Genomic DNA, 27,061 nt, shown 5'->3' with positions numbered 1-27,061 from the left:
GAAGAAACTGGAGCACCCATGCATTCCACCGATCGACATATAAACTCCTTACAGAGGATGCCAGGAATGAACTCCGAAGTCCGATACCCTGAGCTGTATTAGCATCATTGCTACCCTGGTTACTGTAGAATCACTGAGTCTTTATGGTTCCTGTTACGTCAGCTTGAAACACTTTTAATTTGCCTTATGTGGCAGCTCTCTGATGAAGATTCTTCTGTAGTGAAGGTTGAAAATGGTGACTTTGCTCGCCATCACTCAGGCAATATAGCTAACATGTTGGCCACAAGCCACTGATCTCAAATTTTCAACCTTTTCCCACATAGCCATCAGGAAAAGCCACAGGAAGTCCCTCAGAATCCAGGTGGTGAGTGCCAGGGATGCCAACAAAATGATTAGAAAAATAGAGAATCCTCTGATAGTTGATTTATTGACCAGGCTGAGGAAAAGCTTTATTTGCTACAATTAATATAATAAATTGTCAAGTACTGTAACTTATTTAGGTAGTTTTCAATCTTTTTTGTCTGTTGCAGCAAATTTTGAAGTTATTTCACCTTTTAATCACACAATTTGCAAGGGACTGAAAATTCTGTGAATTCAGAGAAGTACTTGTCATGGTCATTTTCTACTAGTTAGTACAGCAGATATATAAATCAAAACTAGAATGACAGCACCAAAGTCCCTGCTTATTAAGGAAAAAGTGAGACAGTAAAAATGACCCTGTCCCTTATGAAATACAGAATAGAGCTTGACTGCTAATTTCCAGCATTATCCCAGTCATTCATTGACAGCACTGCTCTGCTCCACTTTTAGCATGTCTCTGTGGCTAAATAATTACCAGTTTGCCATCACAGAATTCTGGTGCTTAATAGTAAAACCCTCCTTAGGCTCCTGATGTAAATAGTCACCTCAAATTTATAGGAATAGCAGTGTTTCCTGAACCATGGCCCCATCATATTAGGGCTCCTGTGACGTATCTTGAGATATTTTTGAGTTAAATGCACAAATATAGATTCCTCTTGCACAAGGCAGATTTTACATTAAAATAGACCTTCACGGATTCTGTGGCTCAATCATATCGGACAATTCTATTCTGTCAACTTTTACAGATCTTTCACAGTGTAAATTTGTGAACCTATATCACATGCTTACAAACAATAGCATTCCTAAATCAAGCACAAACAAAAAAAAATCACAGGGCCAGTGTATGCATAGCTCCATAAAAGCAAAACTGACAAAGTGTAATAATCCAAATATAGTCACTTATGCTACTTTCAGTGATGGTGATATTCCCAAATTGCCTTTTACTTAATGGTTCCACCCCTCTGCTATAGCACCAATTACTAAATACCTTCAAGTGAAATGGCACTTCCTACCCCTCCTCTTCCCCTACCTTTTCTGCAACTTAAAACTCTTCAGTTTTGATGAAGGGTCTTTCGCCTGATGCGTAACTGTTGCTCAAATAGGTACAGATGTTGCCTGACCTGTTAAGAGTTTTCAGCAACTTCTGTTTTCATTTTACATCCATAGATGACTTGCCTATAATGGCAGTCCACCTACATGTTTAAAGCCTGTATGTGTGTAATACCTGTTGGGAGCAATCCACAATATGTGGTTGATTCTTTCGCCTCTCTGAAGTAACCTTGCAGAGGTAATTAACCTATTTCTTGATTGAAAATTGTAACATATGCAAATGTATCTGACCAGGAAGTGAATCAGTTTGCATAAATTTTTCCTTGACAGAAAGCCAGAAATGGCAGCTTGCCTCACTTTCTAAGACTACAGGAAACCATTTGGCCCATCACATCCATGCCAGCTCCTAAACAATTCAGTTGGTCCCATTTCCTAATGCTTATTGCCCTGTAGCCCCAAACTTCTTCCTTCTTGTGTATTCACCAAGTCTTTTTTTTGATTCTTCCGCTTACACCGAGGTAGTTTACAGCATGCATTTGGAATGTGGGAAGGAAAACTATCTGGGAGTGATCCATGCCATCATCGGAGACAGAGACCCAATACCAGGATAAAAAATGAGTCCCTGGAGCACTGAGTGCCACTCCATCATGCTGCATTCTCTTGAGATGGGATAACAATCTCTGTTAACTGATTTCAACAAAGAACAACTACTTCCAGATGTACCACACAGAACTGCTCACAAGGTATATTCAATGTAGGCACTTAGCAGTTACTGTACTCTGTATTCCTTATGCCTTCAAGCCTAGTCAAAATCTGTAAGACACAAACATTAACCCCGATCTGTGCCCACGTACATGATCCATCACCCACTTTGATACTTACCGCAGGTTCTTCCTTCGTAGCATAGAAAATGCATTGGTGAATAAAATGTGTGCAAATGTGACATCTAAGAAAATAAAATTGCACAATAAGAGACTTAAGTCAAGATCCACTCCTCCAATCCATCCCCACCATCAGACTATTCCTCAAGTGAAATACATAAAATGCTATATTGGAAGGCTTTCAAGTAAAGGGGGTACTAATATGAACAAGAGTATGAATTGGACCACCTCTCTGATGCCTCACCCCTGTTGTCAAGCCAAGTGAGCAGCCCCATGCCCGATTTACTTGCTTGCCATAGCCAGGGGACCTCTGGCAATAGGTTCCCTTTGCACCTCTGGTGTTTCCAAGTGACTCACCCTTGAATCCCTTTTACTTTTCACCTGAATGTTACAGCTTGGCAATATCACCAAAAAAAAAAAAATCGCTTCTACTTACCTCCTGGACATCATCACCCCTGCTGAACTGCACCACTGCCTCAGAGGTATCTGACAGCCATTCCTAGATGAACCACACTTTCCTCCATTTAAGCCATTGCCTCTTGCAACAAACTCCATCCACTGGATAAAATGACCACCTTTTTCTTGAGAAGCATTTTAGATTCAATTAAAACTATTCATAGCCTCAGTTTCCTATCTGATCTTCAAATGAGCATCAACTCACAAACTCCACAGGAAAACTGCCTAATTGCACCTCTGTAACAATGTTCAGCTCTCACCTGCCTCATCTGTTGCCACCATTCATTTTTATCATTTTAAATCTCCCAGCCAACCTCAAAATTATATCCATTCAAACTCTCACCTACACCTGCTCATCTGTAACTGCCATGCTGGTTCCTGGATCAGCAATGCCTTCATCTTAATCCTATTCTTGCAACTCTCCAGGGCTAGTCCCCCTTCTTGTGCCTGTAATCTCCATGTTCCACTGCTGTCTTGTGGCTATACCCACTCTTGGGAAAGGCTTTGGGAATAAACCCTGAGGGAAAATCTGGAGCTGGAGTCCCTAAGGCTGTCACACATCAAGTGCAATGCAGACTGTCAACTCCTGTGACACCACTGGTGCCAAATGGTATTGGTCTCCGCTGTTCCTTTGGATTCATCAGCTGTGTGGAGAGGGGGAGCTTGCTACATGGGCAATGACCTGCTTTCCACATCATATTGCCCTAGCTTGCGTACCACGTGGACTGCTGGGATGCAACATCTACGGTCGACCCTGACCAACGATGCCACAAAACAACAAATTGCACGACATATGACAGTGATATTAAACCTGATTCTGATTCCAAACGGTCCATTGCTTAGTAAGCCTGGTGCACATACCATCACCCCTTTACACCACACAGTTGGTGGTGTGACTAGGGCAGGAGTCTGGAACTCCCCATGAGACTCTGTCAGAATGTATGCAGAGGGTAAGTTAGCTGGGCTATTTGACCTCATAAACAGTTTAGAGCTGCAGGTGTGGTTAGGATATATGGGATGTGGATTTGTCAGTGGCATGAAAGGAAACAGAAAGAGCTCGTAGTAATTACAATCAAAGTTATTCTGGTTGAAATATCATACACAGTCGAGGTGTTGCTTCCTCACCTGAAAGAGAATTCAGGTGTACCAAGAATATTGAATCTCAGTATTCTGAAAACAAACTAGCTGGGGCCCCCAACAGATAAGCTACTTATATTAGTGGAATTAGGATTACAGATCACTGTGATGTGCTATTGCTGCAATTAGGTAATGGATTTTGATTGGCAGCCAGTGATCATTAGTAAAATGAGTGGAATAGAAGGCATAGAAGGCATAAAGAGGTACCTTTTTCCATTATGTGTATACATGTGTGTGAGATTTAGTCAACACACCTCGGCATGCAAACCTGAAGGCTCTAGAAATAAAATCTCGGCTTGGTGCAGAATCAATTAGCAGTTTATCTATTTTCATACATAACCTAAGGACATCACTCAAAATCAGCAACATGGTTCAGATTAAATAAATACATAGAACCAACCTCAGTGACCAAGCTTTAGGCAAACATCCCTACATTTTCTCCTTTGTTTGGCAACAATTTACATTTGATTAAATCCCTATAAGGCTCCATGGGAAAGTTTACAAAAAAATGCTGCACGAATGCAAATTTTTGTTTTTCTATTGTGCTTCAATTTTTGTAAAGAAAAATTCATAGACGTCCATGTTGTGGAGGAATACAACCTCGTTTAAGTTGGGGCAAAATGTGATGTAAAATCATTTTCTCAACAGTTGTAGAATTCTTTCCATGAAAATAAATGACAAATAAAATTTATTGCATGCCTTTTCCCATTGTTTCCCGGCAACTTGTTTTGGAATTTAGAAAGCAAGCCCATATAAGCAGTCATTACCTGTGTAGGTCTAGATTTACAGACTTCCTGGTGTACTTTGTGTTCTATACAGAAAATATTTGCTGCCCAAATGAAATATCATCTTAGTAACTTCCATCCATAGCAAATCGCTGTAACTATTAGGTGAAGGTGCAAGGAAATAGTAAGAAAAAAGCCACTGTATTCTTTTCTGTACAGATTCTATATACCAGAAAGTAGAAGAATTTATTCTGTAGTTTGAGATACACCCTGTTGTAGGTGGAATCTTCTCAAAATGTTTAAGAAAATATAATAATCTGTCTTGATTCCACAAGGCTGCTGCTTGCCTTGTACTCTGAACAGTGGCGCCATTTGTTTTCAGATTATATTTATGTAAAGTGTTCTTCAGAAAGACATCTGAGCTCAAACTAATATAATTACAAATTTACCTTTCATTCTAACCCACTAACAACAAGCTCTACAATGGCAAAACAAGCTGCAAATATGTTACTGGTTATTTATAGTAGAATTAGCTCAGATCAAAATTTGAACTCCATTCTAGAGACCTATTCAGAAATATTATTTGACTTTACTGGTCTATTGGAGTGTTAAGTTTAAGAAGTTCCATTCAAGAATGATATTACAAACTTGGGCAAACTTTTCATAAACCAAAAATGGATGACTAATTGCTTCTTTCCAAAGATAAAGGGCACGGTGCAAGGACTATACCCTGAACATGCAATAACTTTAATCATTTTGCCTTAATAGTGATCAGAAGGCATGAATTTGCAATCAAATCATTGGATTTTTATGAAATATTACTATTCAGATTCAGCTGCTACTTAAATTGTGTTTTTTAAATACTGTGTAAATTGAAGAACAATTAAGCATTATGTACTAACAAAAAGGATCTAAGAAAATGTTTGACAGACCACAATTGTCAAACACTATTTGTAAAACATGAAATATATAACAAAACTATAAAGAATACTATTCTGTAGTTAACTGCCTATGATAACAATTGGAAAGCACAGCCAACACACCCCGTCTGGTCTCGGAGACTCTGATCCAACATGGCTGACCTTTAATTCGTCTCAGGAAACTAGCAATGCTCTCTGTTGTACTAATTTACCAGCTGTGGAAAAGGCATCCTACTACCATTTTCTCAGGACAACAAATTTTAATTTGGCTACCATTTGTTGTAATCCAAGAATAAGTTTAAAATGGCAAAATACATGCTTGTAATACACATACCAATTAACTTACTATTTTAAATATTTCCTTCATAACCACAATCCCATGGGAGATAAAGCACATGGCCACCCAATCTCAGGATATTTAAAGGGAGTAGAAATTAGTTTAATGTGGAACCTTCATGTGTATTCTAGCAGTGAGAAGAGTCCTGAAAACAGTCTGCCTGTCTGTCTGATCTCCAGAGCATTGTCGAATCGTGTTGGATTAATGGCGGAGAAAGTGTGATGTACAAATGTTCTCTTTTTTTAAAAAAAGTCTTACAGAAATTAAACACTGCTGTTGAACAATGGAAAATAATGTTATTAGCTTTGGGAAAGAGTCTGTCATTTGCAGAGCTGTAGGATCACAGTTTAATGTTTTGATCTGCTGTGACTAATAAAGCTGTTTGTGTGGAATACTTGGAAAATATTCTTGTTCTACACAGCAGTCTTTTTGAAGGTTAGATGCTGCGTGTATCTGATTATTTTGAAAGTACTGTGTTATAATACTAATTGGAAGAAAGTCAGGCAAAGGAATTTTGTTCATTAACTGTGTGAGGTCTGGTAAGGCACCTCTGACAAAACTTGAAGACTGTTTATCCAGCTGGTAGAGGAATGTTACGTTCTAAGTAGCATACAAATTATAATTTGAATTATTCTGTAATTCATTAATTGATCATATATATTCCAATTATATTTTTTATCCTATAGCTATTCAGCTCTGAAAGTGTGCATCATATGCTCACTGAAAATCAGGAAAGAAAATTAAATAGTTTACTTTTCCATAACTTCTTAAACTTCTATTTCTAAGTCAGTTAACTAGGAATACAAATTTCAACTAGTGCACAGAAAACATTTAGAATAATATACAAAAAGCTCATCTGTACCTTACTCTACCATCTCAAATTTAACACTTCCTCTTCCTTTACTCCAAAAGTGCTTCAGACTTAAACAATACAGCCTGTGAATAAAGGAAATGAGGTTTCTGTGTGCCATTACCAGAGAAAATTGGAGACAATTTTGACCTCAACATCACTGAAGACTTCTGGAATGAATTAGAAAATATGAGGGAGCTTTGGGACAGTGCAAACAAAAGTGGAGTCATATTACCCTGGTAGTGTGTAAGGGATGTAGAATGCTGTCAGTTATCATAAGTTGAGAGAAATTAAGTGGCTTATCATCAATGTGTAGAGTCATAGAGCAACACAACACGGAAATGGGCCCTTCAGCCCATCTAATTGGTGCCAAAGTGTTGTTCTGCCTCGTCCCATCTTCCCACACTAAGCCCATGGTCCTCCATAGCCTTTCATACATGTACCCATACAAACTTCTCTTAAGTGTTGCAATTACTCGTGTGGTCTCTGCATGCTTCATACAAATACTGCGTTAAGAGAAATGCTTTGCATCACTAATTCTTATGAAAGAGCGCCAAAATAAAATACGAATTCTGTTTCGCTCTTCACGGATTCGACCATTTTCTGTTTGTATTGCGGATTTCCTGCATTTGCAGTATTGTGATTTTGTAACATGTTGCAATATGTATTGTTATTTTAATAATCTTTAAACTGGATATGATCATGCTTGCATCTGGATATAGATAAGAAATACCATGTGCAATTCACTCTGATACAAACAGAAATTAAGTGCGTGGTTTCCCTTTATTATACTGTCCTAGTTATTGCAATCAGGTAAATCACATTTTAGAAGCAAACACCACCCAGTTTCACCGTAATCATTGATTTTCTTTACATAGTTTCTCATTGTACTGTGAACTGGTCAATCCAAATTAAAACATTCTTCTTTGACAAAAAAAAGAGAAAAAAAATATTCCGACAATGGCAAACTAGCACATCACAGTTATCACAACTGGCTAATTCTGCATTTAAAAGCAAGTATTAACAAAATACATCTAGTTATCTTGACACCTATTAGCTCACTACATTAAGCAACAAAGGACAACAGCAACAAAGCTGATGTTTCTAACACACTATAACTCTGATTAGAAGCAAAAGCTGTGAACTCACTAGTTTAAAGGCAGGACAGAAAAATACTGAGCATAGAATACTTTTAATCTGTTACATTAATATTCATTTCAAACTGCTTATAATAGCAGTGCCTCATGGCCAAATCATTAGTTTTACATCTGGGTTTCAAATGACACTTTGATTGGATGTAATGTTCAAAAGTTCTCTCCCACTGTGTCTCTGTCGAGTCTTCTGCAGAGAATATGTCTCGCAGTGCTGACACCTCACTGTGCGTGCTGACTCATCATGTGGTTCTGGAAAGACAAAAAAAACCCATAAGGGATAAATAACATGTGTCCATATCCACCCCGGGTTCACTGCAGATAACTTGAGAACTTGAACAATTTAGCTTTATGACACAAAGCAACTATTCATGAATGCAAAGCCATTTCCATTAGCTTGACAAGTACAAGATTAAATTCAACAATAAATCCATACAAGGGCCTGACACAGATACCTTCATTCTGTTGTATGAGGACAATAAATATTACTGTTAAAATCATGAGGCAAAATGCTGACTTAACATATGATGTTATTGCAAACTGTCACAATTGGTTGAGGTATAGTGCTGCTTAAAACATTAAGCAGTGAGTGATGAAACTGGAGATAAAAAATCTATTTTAATGCCAATAATTGATTTGTTTGACATGTGAAAGAAACATAATTGATACTTCTGTGCAGTGTATTGCTTGTGAAGGGGAGATTAAGGCTTTAGACTGGATATAACTCGTCAAAATATTGTTTATAATGTCAAAAAGGAGAAATAACCATTTTAGTATTTTCATCTTTAATACAATTGTGGCAATATTCAGCAAATTCTGTTTTTCCACCAGAAGAGGGAAGCAAAATACCTGTGCTTTAAAACAAAACAGGTTGGCTTTCCTTACTTTAAATATCTGGTTTAAGAATCACAATATTCTCCATTGCTTTTCTGTTCTGTTCAATTTCTTGTAATAAAGCTAACTTTGGCTCAAGAATATTGTCTTCCAGTATTTATACAACTTGTAGAGAGGGTTAATATTCTTTTGTAGAGAGGGTTAATATTCTCCAAATTCATCTTCACAAATTCAGGTAAAAATGCTGGCTGAACACTCAGACCTCACCTTTTGCACTTTAATACAATACAGTATTGTAATCTGGTCTCAGGACACAAATTAATGACATTGGGTACAGTTAATTCCCCTGTTATTACTGCTTTGTTACATTGGGCTGCATACATAGGCAAAAAAAATATTGTATAAATGCAGAGAGTGATCCTCAAACTGAAAAATAAGAAGCTGAGAAGACAAATGATTCCACAGAATATCTGCTCAGACTTTAAGCCATGATGTATCAGAATCAGTGGCAGGAGACCTCAGGTGAGTACTTTTAAAAACACCACTGGCTTGATATTCAAGATTCACAAAATTTATGTTGTGAAATTGAGGATGCATTTTCGGCTCAGCCTAGCCTCCAAGCACCCACATGAGAAGGATATCAAGTGTAAATGTTCAGTTTTATGCAAGTTTTCTGTCATATAGCTGCTGTGAATGACACATTATTTCTAAATTAATTTCAAGAAATTGAGTAATGTTCTTTATTGCCAAAGAACAATTGTCCATTTCACAAAATAAAATCATATCATCTTTCAATTAACCTGCAGTATTACTTGTACTTATTCAACAGTGTAACCTAATCCTGTTGATCCAGTAAAATACACATTAAAATGACAATTCTAGATATATTGGAAGTTACTTAAGAATTGATTAGAGGATTACCTCTTTACACGCTAGGCTGGCATTTTCAAGTATCCAACTGCTTACCCAACAAAGGCAAGGTACCATAAAAAGTACATGTTATTTAAGTGTCTATTGTATCCAACATAATCCAAGGGCCCCTGGATTATGTTGGATACAATAGACACTTAAATAACATGTGGTTTAATAACTTACCTACCTATAAATGTGGCCAGATCTTCAAATTGTAGATCTTCTTGTAAGGTGGCGCCAATGGCATTCTGTGGGCTATGTATTTATTATTATTGTTATTATTATTAATTTCTTTTTGTACTTGCACAGTTTGTTTTCTTTTGCACGCTGATTCTACGTGATCTTTCATTGATTCTATCTTGGTTATTGGATTTATTGCGTATGGCCACCAGAAAATAAATCTCAAAGTTGTATAAGGTGACATGTATGTACTTCGATAATAAATTTACTTTGCACTTTGAGGATTAACAGCAATTGCAAATTTTCATTCTCTACAATTATTAGTGAGGCTATTTGGAAACTTGAAGCATGAAACACGATTGTTTGTTGCAAGGACTCCAGTTAAGTTTTTGCTTTTTTTTAAAAGAAGAAACTGATACTGACATTGACAAATTGCTCAGGAAGTCATTTTCAGTCTTCCAAAATTATTATGTGATGGACTAGATATTCTGAAAAAAAGTTGTTATATTTTGTTATGTTTTAATGAAATTGAACCAAGCTATTACTCTTAAATATATGAAGACATATTTACCTTTAGATGTTTCTAAAACTTGGATTCACAGGAAGGCAGACATCATATTCAGGTGTATATAGGATGTGTTTAAGTGGAAAGTAAAGAAGAGCAAAACACCAAACTGGAACAAATTTTTTTGTAGTGTGAGACATTGGAATTGGAGTCAACAATTGAGCTTATGTTTGACATTCTACGCGGTTACTTTTCACTATGTACGTTGAATAGAATGAGGTCTTTCTTAACCTGTATAATGTTAAAAGTTGATCAATATTAAACACGAGCTAGCACTGATATGCTCAGATTCACATTATTAAGCATTTATTCTGGATTTAATACAAATCCAAGTGCATTTTGTATAGTAAAATAGGGATTTCTTAATTGTAAGATTGGAGCAAATCCAATTCTGCCTTTATAACAGACTCACATCAGTTCAGGTACTATTAGACCAACAGGGCTTTAGGAGGCCCAACAATAAACCCTTTGTTGACTGCTGTTGTGAATAGTACTTTTTCACATTTGCCTAATATTTTCCTGTACTTCTGATGAATATTTGAATATAGGAAAACAGGGATTAAAAATTCTATTGTCATTGTTTTGTTAAAGACTTTAACCCCAAAAAAGGAATATCACTAGGTATAAGTGAAGTCCTGCCCTGCTGACACACAAGTGTCAGGAAAGGCAATGGAGCAATTCCTTAACTTAAGACCATAAGGCCATGAGACATAGGGGCAGAATTTAGCCATTTTGTTCATCGTGTCATTTCACCACAGCTGACCCATTTCCCTCTCAGCCCCAATCTCTTGTCTTCTCCCCGTAACCTTTCATGCCCTGATTAATCAAGAATCTATTAGACTCTGCTTTAAATACACCCAAGGACCATGGCCTCCACAACCATCTGTGGCAATAAATTCGACAGATTCTAGCTAAAGAAATTCCTGTTCATCTCTATTTTAAGTGGACGTCCCTCTATTCTGTGCTCTCTGATCCTATTCCCCCTCCACATCTACTCTACTGAGGCCTTCCAACATTCAGTGAGATCGCCCCATGTTCTTCTGAATTCCAGGGACTACAGGCCCAGAGCCAACAATCGGTTCTCATATGGTAACCCTTTCATTCCCATAATCATTCTTGTGAATGTCCTCTGAACCCTGTCCACATCATTTCTTAAATAAGGGGCTCAAAACAGCCCACAATACTCCAACTGAGGCCTTACCATAAAGCCTCAACAATATATCCTTGCTTTTATTTTCACGAAATGAATCCTAACTTTACATTTGCCTCCCTCACCATTGACTCAACCTGCAAATTAACCTTTAGGGAATCCTGCGTGAGGACTTCCAAGTCCTCTTGCACCTCAGATTTTTGAATTTTCTCTCCATTTAGAAAACAGTCTACATTTTTGTTCCTTCTACCGAGGTGCATGACCATACACTTCGCGACAATGTATTCCATCAGCCATTTCTTTGCCCGTTGTCCTAAACTGTCGAAGTACTTCTGCAGCCTCTCTGCTTCCTCAACACCACCAGCCCCTCCACCTATCTTCGCATCATCCACAAACTTTACCATAAAGCTGTCAATTTCCGTCATCCAAATCAATGACCATAATATAAAAAGCAGCCAATCACAAAAGGCTCCCTTTATTCCCACTCTTTGCCTCCTGCCAAACCGCCAACGTTTTATCCATGCCAGTATCATTCCTATAATACCATGGGCTTTTAACTTGTTAAGCAGCCTCATGAGTGGCACCTTGTCAAAGGCCTTCTGAAAATCCAAGTACGTAACATTCACTGATTCTCCTTTGTCTATCATGCTTGTTATTTTTTCAAACAATTCCAACAGATCTGCCAGACAAGATTTTCCCTTGAGGAAACCATGCAGACTACAGCCTATTTTATCATGTGCCTCCAAGTACCCTGAAACCATATCCTTAACAATCGATTCCAAGATCTTCCCAACCACTAAGGTTAGACTAACTGGCCTATAGTGTCCTTTCTTATACTCCCTCCCTTCTTGGAAGACTGGAGTGACACTTACAATTTTCCTGTCCTCCGGAACCATGCCAGAATCAACTGGTTCTTGAAAGATCATTACTAATACCTCAACAATCGCTTCAGCCACCTCTTTCAGAACCCTGTGTGTAGACCATCTGGTCCAGGTGATTTATCTACATAGTTTCCCAGGCACCTTCTCCCAAGCATGGCAACGTCACTACTTCTTGCCCCCTGACACTCTTGAACTTCTGGCACACTGCTAGTGTCTTCCACAGTGAAGGCTGGTGCAAAATACTTATTCAGTTCGTCCACCATTTCCTTGACCCCCATTACTACCAATCCAGCATCATTTTCTAGCAGTCCGATATCTACTCTCGCCTCTCTTTTACTCTTTATAACGTTCAGAAATACATACAGAATGTCACATATCTCATTCTTTTTACACAGGATAGCTGCAAGCACGTTTAAGAATCATTTATAAATTCAAGCATCTGGTCTCTGTTTTCTATATAAAAAGCTAATGGCTGGAATCTTTATACGGTATACAAGAGTATGAAATACAAAATAATAACCAGGTAGACAGAAGACAACAAAATACAGCTTTGAATACCAAATAAGGATAGATACTTTCATTAGTTTACTCTCAATACACAAGTCATTTGAAATGGTAACATTCAACACTTACTTAATCCTTCCTACATAAACATAATAATTATATCAGTTTAAGTAATTCTACAAAATAAGAATTCAAGATGGTATAATAATCCACTAATTCTACTAATAACAACATATATAACACTGGTTGTCATAAACAAACTTCCAGGAAACGAAAGATCTACAGAGATGATTAGATTGTTCCTTGTCCCCATGGCAAACCCACCACCTTGGAAGCCAGCCAGTTTGGGGAGCTGCAGCTGTGCACTCTCTCCTGCTGCCTGACCCGGTTTTCCTTGTACTGCACTGTACACAGACAGATGTGTGAGGCACATCACTACCACATCTATCCCAGTACCTGACAGTGGGCAAACACAGCATCCTGTGGGACAAGTCACAAAGCCTTTCTTTAAAAAAATAGATAAATGCTATTTTGGGCCAAAATCCTCAGGATAGCTTCTTCAAGCGATAATGGGTGACATCAGTATTTGAAAACCAAAATTAAAAGCTCTCTAAATAGGGTTACTGTTAATACACTGGGATTAATGTCATATATTAAAGAAAAAATTGCTTCAGATGACAAATGAATTTCTTTTCTAAATTTTATTTAATTTTTAAAATTAATTATTAGAAATTGAATTTTCCCGGTTTTCACCCAGTTGTATATTCAAAAGTAAATGAGGTATTCAAAGATTTTATCATATTTTCAGTATGATCTCAGAACATTACATTGCACTTATGGGGTGTCAACTTAGAGATTCATAGCCTGCCTTTCTCTAAGCAAAGAATTTTCAACCTTGGTCAGGCCATCGGGTTACACCTATTTTCTGCACCTTCCCAGCATTCCGAAACAAAACACAAAAAGCAAATTGTTCTCACATAATTCCTTGTGGCAACTGCTAATTTGCACAGTTACATTCCAGGCACTCACAGAATGCCCATTCAGTTAGTTAAGAAAACTAGAATGTCGAAAAAAAATAGAAGAAAACATTTAAAATTAAAGAAGCATAATTATTTTAAAAACAATTTTACTGCAGCTTCAATACTAGACACTTTAATCTGGAACTGGATGGATATTTAACTTATGTTCAGCTATTTATAGTACAATGCAAAAGTTTTAGACAACCTAGATTTTTTATATAAATTTTGTTTTAGATGCTTATTGTTTTGTCTTCTGTATTAGTGTGCTAGTCAAAAAAAGCCAATTTTAGATTTCTAAATATACATTTTCCAAAAAAACTATACGTTACAGAGAAATAAAAAAGTAACATATTAAATAATAGACCACTTTTAAAATAAAAAACCTAATTACTTTGTAGGTGTACATTGTAGCCCAGTGTATGATTTAAAAAAAACAGGTGCTGATGATCAATGACATGAGTTTAATGAACAAAACTGATTAAATGAAACAGAAATGAGTGTAAAGGAATCAAAATGGGTGAAAGACAGCCAAACTAAAAAGTGAGAGTGTGACAGTTTAACCTTCAAATCATCAATTCCTACACCATGGCATGAGTGAGCATAGCAACAAGACACAAGATGGTCATCCTTCATCAGCAAGGTCTCTTCCAAGCAGAAATTTCGCAGCAGACAGGAATTTCAAGATGTGCAGTCTAAGCTGCAGAAAGAAATGGGCAAGGTTGAGAACCAGAAACGCAATAGTCAGCCACAGAAACTACCCGCGGCAGACAAGAGACACATTATATTGATGTTCCTTATAAATCGGAATTATTCCAATACTGCTATCAGCTCTGAACTCACAGAAACCACTGGAATACAAGTACATCCCTCCACAGTCTAGAGAAGTCTTGTCAGAAGTGGTCTTCTTGGAAAAGTTGTTACCAAAAAGCCATTCCTCTGAAATGGAAACAAACCCAAGAGACTTACCTACGCACAAAACACAAAGACTGGGGTGCTGAACAATGGCAGCAAGTGCTCTGGACTGACGAGTTAAAATTTGACATTTTTGGCTCAAACAAGCAGTTCGTTCGTCGAAGAGCTGGAGAGTGCTGCATGGATGAGTGTTTGCAGCCAACAGTGAAACATGGCAGAGATTCCCTGCAGTTTTACAGCTGCTTTTCTGCAAATGGTGTTGGTGATCTGGTCAGAATGAATGGAATCCTCAATGCTGAGAAGTACAAGCAGATTCTCATCTATTACACAATACCATCACTGAGATATCTGGTCGGTCCCAACTTCATTCTGCTGTAGGACAATGACCCCAAACAGACAGTCAAGGTCATAAAGAACTATCTTCAAGTGAAAAGAAGAACAGGGAGTTCTGCAACAGATTGTATGGCCTCCATAGAGCCCTGGTTTCAACATCATTGAGGCTGTCTGGGATTACCTGGAGAGACAGAAGCAAGTGAGACAGCCAAAGTCTGCAGAAGAACTGAGGCAAATTCTCCAAGTTGCTTGGAACAACCTACCAGTCGATTTTCTTATAAAACCGCATGACTGTGTACGAAAGAGAATTGATAGTTTTAGAGGCAAAGGATGGTCACACCAAATATTCATTTGATTTAGTTTTTTTTATTGTTTTCTGCTCTTTATAGTTTTTTTTGATACTTGGAAACTTTTCATTGATTTTGAAATGATCCGCTTTACAGATTTTTTAACATTTGTCGAAGAATTTTGCACAGTACTGTGAATTTTTTTTTACTATGATTGTTATTGTAATATAGGCAAACATGGCAGCCAATATGTTGAAAGCAAGTTCCCACAAACATCAACAGCACATAATTGTTTAGGGCTACCTGGAATCATACATTTTTTGACAAGAAACCGGTTACACAACCATCATTTGGCCCAAACACAAGTAAAAATACAGAAACACAAAGGATTTTGCAGATGCTGGAAATCCAGAGCAACACTCACCAAATGCTGAAGGAATCAGAATCAGGTTTAATATCACCGACATATGTTGTGAAATTTGTTAACTTAGCAGCAGCGGTACAATGAAATACGTGATAAATATAGAAAAAAAGCTGAATTACAGTAAATATATATACACACACACATATATACACATTTTAAATAGTTATGTTAAAATAAGTACAGTAGTGCAAAAGGAAAATAAATAAAAAGTAGTAAGGTAGTGTTTACGGGTTCAAAGCCTGTTTCGAAATCGAATGGCAGAGGGGGAGAAGCTGTTCCAGAATTGCTGAGTATGTGCCTTCAGGGCCCTGCACCTCCTTCTTGACAGTAACAATGAGAAGAACTAAGCAGGTCAGACAGTATCTATGGAGGGGAATAAACAATCCATGTTTCGGGATCGGCTGTTTATTCCCCTCAAAGCTGCTGCCTAATCTGCTGAGTTCCTCCAGCACTGTGTGTCTTGAAAAGAATACATAAGTCCTGATTCAATGTTTGTTCGAATGTAAGCACGCTATGCGAATAGCTACTATTTTATTACTATATAGACCTTCACACATTAGATGCTGGTATTAAAATACAATGCTTGGAACAGTGGCTAAAGCGGGAGCCATATCTGACCATGATGTTGCATTGGAAAACCTTTAACGCCACTGCATTAGATTGTTTGCTTTCAGACTGCAATATTGAACTGCTGTTCAAAAACAATGATGTCCTCTGAAGGACGTTGGCATTAATAGGTGTTGAGCAAAACAAAGATTATTAAAAATTTACATGAACGTACTACTTCTTCAACATAACACTTTACGGTTTTGGGGGAAATGATGTAATGCGGTGACAGCTGTGTGGATAGGTCCTTGTGCCAGAAATTGATGTTTTATCAGTTACTGCAGTACAGAGCTGGATTTGTGCCACATCCAAATGATATGTTAATATGATCTACTGCACTTTTCACCACTGACATATTACAGAGTTATTCCCTTTTTATTAATCCTGTTTTTTTAAAACAAGTAGCGAGGTTAAATCAATATCAACTGTTTTTCTTTGAAAAATGAGTTCTTCTGTTGAAAATGCTGTTCATAAAACATTTAGAATTTAATGTTCTTTTTAACATTCAAAAATCATATTTTACATGCTTTAAACATATCTAATGTAGATTCAGAAGAGAGAAATAGTAACAGTTAAAGACATCTAATTTCAGTTTTATGCTAATTGCTTTCATTGCAACTATTCTTTCTCTAATTACTTCAGGATCTTTTCTCTTTTTCAAGTTAGTATAATGTATAACAATAAGATAAACTGTCTCAATTGCCACTATTGTTCTCCAAAGAATAATAGATATACTTCTTAATTCAGGCCTTATCAAGTCAAACATTTAGATGTGCTCTTTGAGCAAAAACAGCTTGAATTTGTATAGAGCAACACACAAAATGCTGGGGAACTTAGCAGGTCAGGCAGCATCTATGAAAATGAATAAACAGTCGACATTTCGGGCTGAGACCCTCCATCTGGACTGGAAAGGGGGAATACGCTAGAATAAAAAAAATCAGACAGGCAAGAAGGTAACAGGTGAAACCAGGTGTGTGGGAAAAGTAAAGGGTTAAAGAAGGAATCTGATAGAAAAGGAGAGTGGACCATATGAGAAAGGAAAAAAGGAGGGGCACCAGGAGGAGGTGATAGGCAGATGAGAAGAGGTAAGAGGCCAGAGTAGGGAAAAGAAGAGGGGGAAAAAAAAGCAAAAAAAATTATCATAAAGTGAAAATGATGCTCATGCCATCAGGTTGGATTGCTACCTAGACAGAATATGAGGTGTTGTTCCTCCACCCTGAGGGTGGCCTCATCATGGCAAAAGAGGAAGCCATAGACCAACATGACGAAATGGGAATGGGGATAGGAATTAAAATGATTGGCCACTAGAAAATTTTAATTCCTATCCCCATTTGGCAGATGGAGTGGAAGTGTTCAACAAACATCTACAGAATCTCTTGAAATTCAAAATCTCTTTGAATTTCTGTATCATCTTTAATGGAGGAAAATAGATGAAGACATCTTCCAACACTGAGCCAAAGATAAACCTATAAGGTGAGGTAAGTAAAACAAATTTTTACAAGGGGCCTTAAATTGATAGAAGTTGAGCAGAAATTTGGAAAGGAGACTCTATTGTTTCAGGCAGAAGATATGTTGTGCAAAAGCTATCTGGAAAAAGCAGTGGAGAGGTTTGGCAGGGTGCTGAGATGGGAAATAAGGTTATTTAGAGATCAACATAAAGGAGTGATGATTTTAATAAGCAGAAGGTGAAGAGTGAGTTACACTGTAGTCAACAGAGTTTCATATAAGTTTACACAGTTTGAAGGATGGAAGGCCACTACAGAGAGTTTTGCAAAAATTGTTTGGGTTGTTTAAAGTACATTAAGGGTTGTTAGAAGGACAGCCTTGGTACTCTCATTTTGGATATAGGAAGATGTGGATTCAAGTCATATTGCAGAGAATTCAGGATATAATCTAGAATGGTATGTCAAGTGTTGCAAAGAAAGTAGTATATTGTTAAAGTGTCATCTTTTGGAGGTATTTAATGGAAGCTCCTTTCCAGAGAAAGGTGGCAAGCATGTGGATTAAGTGTCTGTGTGTGCACCTGGGGGAAAATGACCATAACTCAGTAAGTTTCAAAGCAATTATTGAAAACAATAAGGACAATCCAGAAATTAACTTTGAAAGTTGAATGCAATCTTCAAAGCCCTGGCACATATCAATTGGGAGCCGCTACGTACAGGTAACTCTTCACTCGTGAGTGAGAGCATTAAAAAGTTAAATAGACTGAGTTCAAAGCAAGCATGTTCCTCTAAGGATGAAGGGCAAGAACAATAAGTGCATGGAACCCTGGATGTCAAAGAGACATTGAAGGTTTGATGAAGAAACAAAAGCATATAGTAGGTGCTGATGACTGAAAATACAGGAGGTCCTTCAGCTATACTAATAAAGAAATCAGGAAGACAAAGAAGGGACAGGAAATATAACAGGCAGACAAGATTAGGGAAAATCCCAAATCATTTAATAATAATATGAAGAGCAAGAAGATAACCAGGGAAAAAGTGGGGCCTATTAGGGACCAAAAGTACAATCTGTATGTGGATCCATAGGATGTGGACAACGTTTTCAGGAACTATCTTGATAAGAAAATACACATTGCTGTTGGAGATTTTATTTGGGGAAGAGAAATTCTCAAACATGTTAAGATCAAAAAGGAAGTATTAGAGTGATTTTTCAGGCACAAAGGTGGATAAATCCCCAAGGCTTGACGGGATGTGTCTGAGGCTGCTAACAGGAGGTAAGGGAAAAGATTACTGGGGTTCTGATGGAGATATTTGAATTTCCACGGTCCAATGATATTATATCAGTGAACTGAGAGGTAACTAGCATAATACCTGTATTCAAGAAGGCCAGCAGAGATAAGCAAAACCAGTTAATCTAATTTCAGCGGTTGGGAAATGATCTAAGAGAAGGGAGGTCTTGGTACAACTTTATAAAACATAATATTGTTGGATTCTCATCACTTCACTATGTTGTGGTTGGGGAGTGGTTCGCTTTGGTCTTTGTAAACAGCAGGTGAAGAAAATTGTCATTTATCGAAAACTGAAAATCAGAGATGGAGTTGAGCAATAACAAGGCAAGCAGAACGACTGATGGGAGGTGGGATGCCCTGGAATGATAAAGAGGGGAAAATGACAAACATAAGAATTCCCTGTTACATTAGAAGATGCTTGACTAGAAATACTCTAGCTGTGGTAGAGAGGCAACTCTGAACCAGGAGAAAGAGATTTCTGCAAACTGGCCAGCAGGAGAGAGGGTAACATATTTAATTCCTTGCATAGAAAGGATATATACACAGAAACTGGAAAGATTAAAATAATGGAGCAATGCTCAAAGCTCACAGTATAGAATTTGATCAGGCTAAGTGAATACCAGAAACTTTATTTCAATAATTCAAACAGAGGATAGAAATGATAATTAATATAGGAGTTGCACTCTGCAGAGGGAAGGGTGCTTGGAGATATCTAATTACTCAAAAGGACAAAGAGGTCAAGGCAGTTGCTTTGAGAGGCATGTTCTGATTCTAAAATGGAGGGGAACATTGCCTTATGGATTACAATATTGACTAATAAGAAAGAAACATTGGATTCTGAGCAATTAAGCTACTTCAGTGGCATAGTAAAGGCATAGCTGCCACCCAGGTATAATTTCCCTGTACAATTTACAATAGAAATAAATGGAAAACAAACAGAAATAAAAACGAATTGTAGATGTCAATGCAGAAAGTACATTGGAACATACTCATTTTCATTCAGGTTAACCAACTTCAAAGATTCAAAGTACATTTACTATTAAAGTATGTCTGCAGTGTACAACTCTGAGAGTCATCTTCCCACAGACAGCCACAAAATAAAAAAAAACCATGGAACCCATTCGAAGGAAAACATCAAACACCCCCAAAAAACGAACAAATAATACAAATGGCAATAAACGAGTAAAAACACAGAATATAAAACATCAAACCGCAGTCACTGAAACAGTCTAGTAACATTCAGTTTACTTAGTGCTGTCTTCATTGGCTTCAGGCCACCTAGAAATGAAAAAAGGAGTACCCAGAACCTAAAACACAAACACCATGAACTGCAGAATCCAATCCAGAAACTGCTTTGATTAAACCGTGCCCAAGAGACAAGATTCCAGCACCACGGAGTGAGAGACTGGTCAAATGCGGGCACCTTCCTCCCACAGCAGTGGGCGAGAACAAGAGAGACCGCTCAAACACGGGCAGATGGCGCCGAACACCCGCTCACCTTCTGCTTTTGTCCTTGCTGACTTCAGTCTTGCTCAATGCTTTAATCAGCTAGATGGCAAGAAACAGAGTCGATCACGGGCTCATGCCTCTTCGCCAGGCTTCTTGGCCTTCAGGCCGTACACTCCGCTCAAAACCTCACCGAACCCCCTCAGAGACAACAAAGCGCCAGATCTCTCAAATGGCCCAGAAACACACCATCCAAATGTAAATCACAGGCTCCAATTGCATGTATAAGCTTAGTAGCAGAATTATATTTGAAAGAAGTAGTAAAAGGGATAGTTACATGAACTGCCTGAGGGATGTCGCCTTTCGTCATGTTGTTTGCTGGCACCATCTACTTCCGACTTCCATATTTAATTATATGGATAGTTCTTTGCCAACACTACTGCAGATTAATGAAGTTTAGTTCTCCCTTGAATTTCAAAACCACATGCCTTAAATACAACACAAGTGATAGGACCATGAGCTCATCCAAACAAAAACTCAGCCGTTCGCAAGCAATGACAGGGAGAACTAAGCTGTGAGTGTGTGAGTACACATGCACTCACTAGAGGGACACATTCTGAATGAATATATTTTTAATAAATTTCACAGTATCTAATTACACTACATCCTTAAAAGGCTGTAATGGACAGAATTGTCCACAGTTAACCCCTCTGGACATTCTCATGACTCACTGTGCCATCCCTGTCTAGCTTCTGCCATGAGCTCATAAATTTATTTATGTGGTAGTGTACAGTCTCTTCCCCCCCTTTATTTTGTTAAAAGTCTTTTACCACATACAACCACATGTATTTGTCTTTGAAGTAAAAAAAAACTTGAAGTCGGTGAAAGATAAACCAATCAAAATCCTACATCAAGCTGACTAAGCTACATCTAGTTGGAATCCAGTGACAGTGCTATATCAGCACTGAAAGCTGCAAAATATAGACCCAATGAAATACACATTGCATTGGCTGGTAGCTGTTGACTGATTACACAAGTATCAATAAACTGAATACTTGGTGGGACTAGGTCTAATAATGAACCTTCCAACCTTAAATCACAACCAAACAGTAATTGACATGTCTTAGTCAGGAGACCAAATAAGTGAACTTGTCATACTTAAATCGTTTAATAAAAATGAGATCCTATTTAATTAAAAGCACAGAAGATTCAGCAATTAATAGACGGACAGCATATACAAACCACAATTTCTGCTTGGGTTTTCAGCAGCCACAACAGAACTGAATACCATTAATTATCAAGAAATACCAGTGATCTTCCACAAAAGTTAAAGCAAGAGGGATGAAGCACCTGTTGGAATTTTCATCTTAACATTTACCAAAATAATTAAATATCTTGAAAAATGCAAAGATATTCATAACGCTGTTTACTCAATTTCCCAGTTGCCAACTCCTCCAAGGCAAATAAGAGGAACAAGGTGCAACTACTTCCTATGTCCACTAACCCAGTTCGCTCAAGGCCTATCCAGTTTTGATCTCCATCTATGCAAAATGAACCTCAGGAGAGTGTAGGTTAAAATCTGGAAAGCCTCAAAGCACTTCTGTAACCTCTACCCAAAGAAAAGGGCATTTTAAAAAATCAAGTTCAAGTTCATTGTCATCCGACTGTACATATATACAACCAAACAAAACAACGTTCCTCTGGACCCATACAGAATAGATCAAACACAGCACATAAACCAAAATATAAGTAAGTTAATAAAATATGACTCAAAATGTGTGTAGTAAAGTGCAGCAGAGGTAAACAGTAAACAGCTCGCTGTTTTAGTGGTGACAGGGTATTCATTAGTCTCACAGTCTGAGGGAAGAAGCTGTTACCCAATCCAGCAGTCCCAGTCCTGGTGCTCCTGTACCTCCTTCCTGATGGTAGTGGGACAAAGAGACTGAGCGATGAGTGGTAAGGATCCTCAACTATGCTTTGGGCCCTTCGTCTCAAATGCTTCTGGTAAATGTCACAAATAAGGGTGAGGGAGCCCCAATAATCCTCTGGCCTCTGCAGGGTGTTGTAGTCCAATGCCTTGCAGCTTCCGTACCACACAATGATGTAGTCAGACAGGACACTCTCGAAGGTGCTCCTGTAGAAAGTTGCTAGGATGGGGGCGGGAAGTCTTGCATGCCTCAATCTCCTCAGAAAGTGCAGACACTGCTGTGCCTTCTTGACTGGTTAAGGTGTGGTGAGTCCAGGTTAGATCATTTCATCAAGAAACTTTGTGTTCCATGGCACAATTAATGATGTGCAATGGAGAATGCAGTGATCGACCTGTGCCTTCCTGAAGTCCACAATCATCTCTTTTGTCTTGTCCACGTTGAGGCTCAAGTTGTTATCCTCGCACAATTTGACAAGCCACTCTACCATCTCTCTTTATGCTGACTCTTCATTGTTGTTATGAGGCCAACCATTGTGGTATCATCAGTGAACCTGATGATGCAGCTTGAGTTGAAACTGACAGTGCAGTTGTGAGTAAGCAGCGTGAACAACAGCAGACTGAGATCACAACCCTGGGGACACCACTGCTCACTTCTAAGTCTTGACTGAATGAAAGATAAGTTGACGGAACTGGCCAATCACCAAGCCAGACAACACAGATGCACTTAATGCAAGTTCTTGTGCTCGCCTTTCCAAATAAATTAGGTGTCTGCAACAACTTCAAAGCTGGACAGCACCAATAAACATGAATCTTGCCAGGATTGTTGTGACCAACATATTAAAATCAGTTATTAAGATCCTGTCTTTTTACCCTTCTACAAATTGGTTAGAATTTAATCTTGCCCGTGCACCTCAACACAAAGCGAAATATTTCCACAATCAGTTCCCGCAATGCAGTTAAAAGCCACCTCATTTATTTCATTAACTAACTGATGAACTATACTGTGACCTGACCCAGTTCCTCTTGGCTTCACTTTTTAAAAGCAACTCAGCATATCAGGATACATAAACTCAACAGTTATTTCTATCCTAATTTTCAGTACAGGTACACACCAATTTCTAAACTACAGTTACGGTCACAGTTTTATTTTATATCTTTTGTTTGGAAATGTTTGAATTTTAATATTAAGTCTTTTTTTCCAGCAAATGTATCTTTGATTTTGTTCATAAACGAAGAATCAACATTATACTTAAAATGAGAAGACTCACTTTTAACATATTTTTTCATTAAGAAAAAAATTTCCAATGTTTAAAACCTTGGGTTTGAACTACTTTAGAATCACATTTTAAAACTTTAATTTCAATCCAACCATTTTGACCACTACAGTACCATCCTTCTGTAACACTGTGGCCTTTATTCAATTATTGCTTAAACAGATCTGCTGTGAGTGCATTAAATCCAGTCTGCTCAACATTAGCAGAACAAGATAAGTGTTGGCAATTGATTAGCTGATGTGGTGTGGAGAGTTAACATGTCTCATGGTTAATCTATAGTAATAAAGATATTCCCCCATCCTTTACGTACACTTCACACTGATCTCGTGGAGCTTGCCTGGTTTCAATCTGCAATACTTTAATGCAGTGATACCAAGTGCTGGAAAATGAGTGCCAAGCAATTACTTAACACATTATATTGGCACTAATCTCAAACATATCTGATTTCTGGAATAATATCATTCACATCATTGTTTCAGCTCTCTTAAAGCCATCACTGAAGTCAAAACATATCTGTAAGTAACATTTCCAGAATTTCAGAATAAGTAAATGCCAACTTTTGCTGTCCTGATCCCACGCAGACAAAAGGATTTTGCATGCTTCATTACATGCTATCACAAGGCCAAACTTTATTTACACCTTCTCCAGATAATAAAACAAAGTATTTAATTGTCTTTTTTTCAGTGTATTTTTATCTGCTTATTTTTAGACTAGTTTGACAATCTTCCAATGATTCAGGACTAACAGATGGCCTGTCTTAAAGCCTCATATGTTCAGTAGTTTGCACTCCTGACAAACAGTAAACGCACTCAACGGGTGTGCAGTGAATCGTGTGCAGCAAAGGGGTTATAAAAATACACAACTGAATTTGGTTGGTTCGGCTGAACATTTAGGCCAAATGCTGGCTTGGCAACATACAGTGTGGTAACAGCAAACTACAATTACTGGTGGCAAAAGCAGCAGCAGGCAGTATTCCATGCTGTATATGTACATATCTGTACATGTGCTGGAAGTGACATCACATGAGGTAGGTACTTTCTTCACACACTAGGTTCCTTTCAAACAAGACTGAGATCAATTGTCTTTTGTTGCACTGCTAAAAATGCAAGATTGTACAGTTGCATTTCAAAGGTCCCATGTTATAACGGAATCAGGCAATGCACTCTTTTTAATACTGAGGCCACTAAACTCTGATGGCATATTACCATTATTAAATTTATATTGAACCACATACCAGTAACTACCTACCATATATTTTCTTACACTAAACTGAAAAATTTCTCACTTCTGCAAAACAATGGCTTTGCAGCCAAGAGCAACTTACAAAATGGTATGATTTGCGTCGAAGGGGTAATATTTATAAACTCAGTATTAAACTTATATTTATAGTACAGTTTTAATATCTACATGGATAAAATGTGTCAATCAAATGAACTAAAGTGGGGATTTTATGATCCATAAATATGATATTTCAACACTATTTAAAGAGAAAAAAAAATTCAAGGGCTGTCAAGAGGACTCCTTTCTTCTCTCTTCAAGGCACACTGAAATCGTCCACAAAGCAGGCTGATTTTTATGTAACTTGTGAGCATCATACGGGAGAAGGTAAACTGAGTAACAATTGAAATCTGCACAGAACTACAATGCAATGGTGGTACAGTGGTACAACAGGTGGAGCTGCTGCCTAACATCTGCTTGCTCACCCTCAGCTAATTTACTAGATGCATGCCCAAAGAAATCTAATAAATATAATTTGCCTTTCATAATATTATGGTTCAATGAGTGCTTTGAAATTATACCTTCAAATATAGAATCTAGCATCTTCCCAACTGCAGATATCGGGCCAAAAAGGTGACAATTTCCTTATTTTTCTCCTTCGTTTCCTAAATAGTACAGTCACATTTGCAACTGATCATTGGCAGGAACCATTTGAGAATTTATAGAAATTTCGAGAATGATAACATCGCCTCCACTGATACCTTTATCAACTTTTCAAAACTCTGGGTTTTACATTTTCAAATCGGAGTCATAGAAAAGTAAGTCCAGAAAGAGGCCTTTCGGCCCATCTAGTCTGTGTTGAACCATTTAACCTGCCTACCCTCATTGACCTGCACTGGGACCATAGCCCTACCATCCATGTACTTATCTTAAGTGTTGAAATTGAGCGTGCATGCACCACTTGAGCTGGCAGCTTGTTCCACACTCTCATGACCCTCTGAGTGAAGAAGTTTGCCCTCATGTTCCCCTTAAACTTTTCACCTTCCACCCTTAATCTGCCTTACCCAACCTCAGTGGAAAAAGCCAACTTCAACATAACAGCCATCTCCTGTACGTAATACATTGATTTAGGTTGGCTAAATGTGCCAAATGTTTTCTTTATGACAACACCTGTATTCCCAGATCCCTTCATTCTACCCCATTCCTCAGTGCCCTACCGTTCACTTTGTAAGACCCACCCTGTTTGGTCCCACCGAAGTGCAACACCTCACATTTGTCAGCTTTAAGTTCCATCTGCCATTTTAGCCCATTTTCCCAGCTGGTCCAGATCCCGCTATAAGCCATGATAGTCTTCCTCACTGTCCACTACACCCCAATCTTGGTGTCATCTGCAAATTTGCTGAACCAGTTAACCACGTTATCATCCAAACCGTTGATACAGATAATAAACAACCTGCAGCACACCACTAGCCATAGGCCTCCAGTTAGAAAGGCAACCCTCTCTACTACCACTCTCTGACTTCTCCCACAAAGCCAATGTCTCATCCAGTTTACTACCTCACCTTGAATGCTGAGCGACTGAACTTTCTTGACCAACCTCTCAAGTGGGAACTCGTCAAATGCCTTGCCCTCATCCACTTGCCTGGTAACTTACTTTAAAAACTCTACAGGACTGGTTATTCATGAGCTACCACACACAAAGCAACGCTGACTATCCTTAATCAGTCTATGTCAATCCAAATACTTATATATCTAAGTCCCTTAGAATACCTACCAATAACTTTCTCACTACTGATGTCAGGCTTACCGGTCTATAATTTCCTAGTTTGCTTTTAGAGCCTTTCTTCAACAGTGGAACAACATTGGCTATCCTCCAATACTCTCTGGTACCTCCCCTGTCGCTAAGGATGATTAAAATATTGCTTTTAAGGCCTCGGCAATTTCTACATTGCTTCCCGCAGGTGTCCGAGGGAACACCTTGTCAGGCCCTG

The 27,061-nt window shown here is 38.1% G+C and overlaps 1 protein-coding gene across 9 annotated transcripts in view; it reads right to left on the bottom strand.

The window, feature by feature from the left end:
• Positions 1-7,466: 7,466 nt before the first annotated feature.
• The window catches only part of znf423 (zinc finger protein 423), a 401,236-nt gene continuing 381,641 nt past the window's right edge, over positions 7,467-27,061 (bottom strand). For all 9 annotated transcript variants that reach the window (XM_063066903.1, XM_063066904.1, XM_063066905.1 and 6 more), the window contains one exon: positions 7,467-8,119. In XM_063066903.1, the coding sequence (XP_062922973.1) occupies positions 8,090-8,119 (30 nt within the window). In that variant the 3' untranslated portion in view covers positions 7,467-8,089. The remainder of the gene's footprint in view (positions 8,120-27,061) is intronic.

Source organism: Mobula hypostoma, chromosome 14, assembly GCF_963921235.1.
Source record: "Mobula hypostoma chromosome 14, sMobHyp1.1, whole genome shotgun sequence".
In the NCBI taxonomy this organism is placed as follows: Eukaryota; Metazoa; Chordata; class Chondrichthyes; order Myliobatiformes; family Myliobatidae; genus Mobula; species Mobula hypostoma.
The sequence above is the reverse complement of the archived record's forward strand: the minus strand, read 5'-3'. Positions and strand labels throughout refer to the sequence as shown.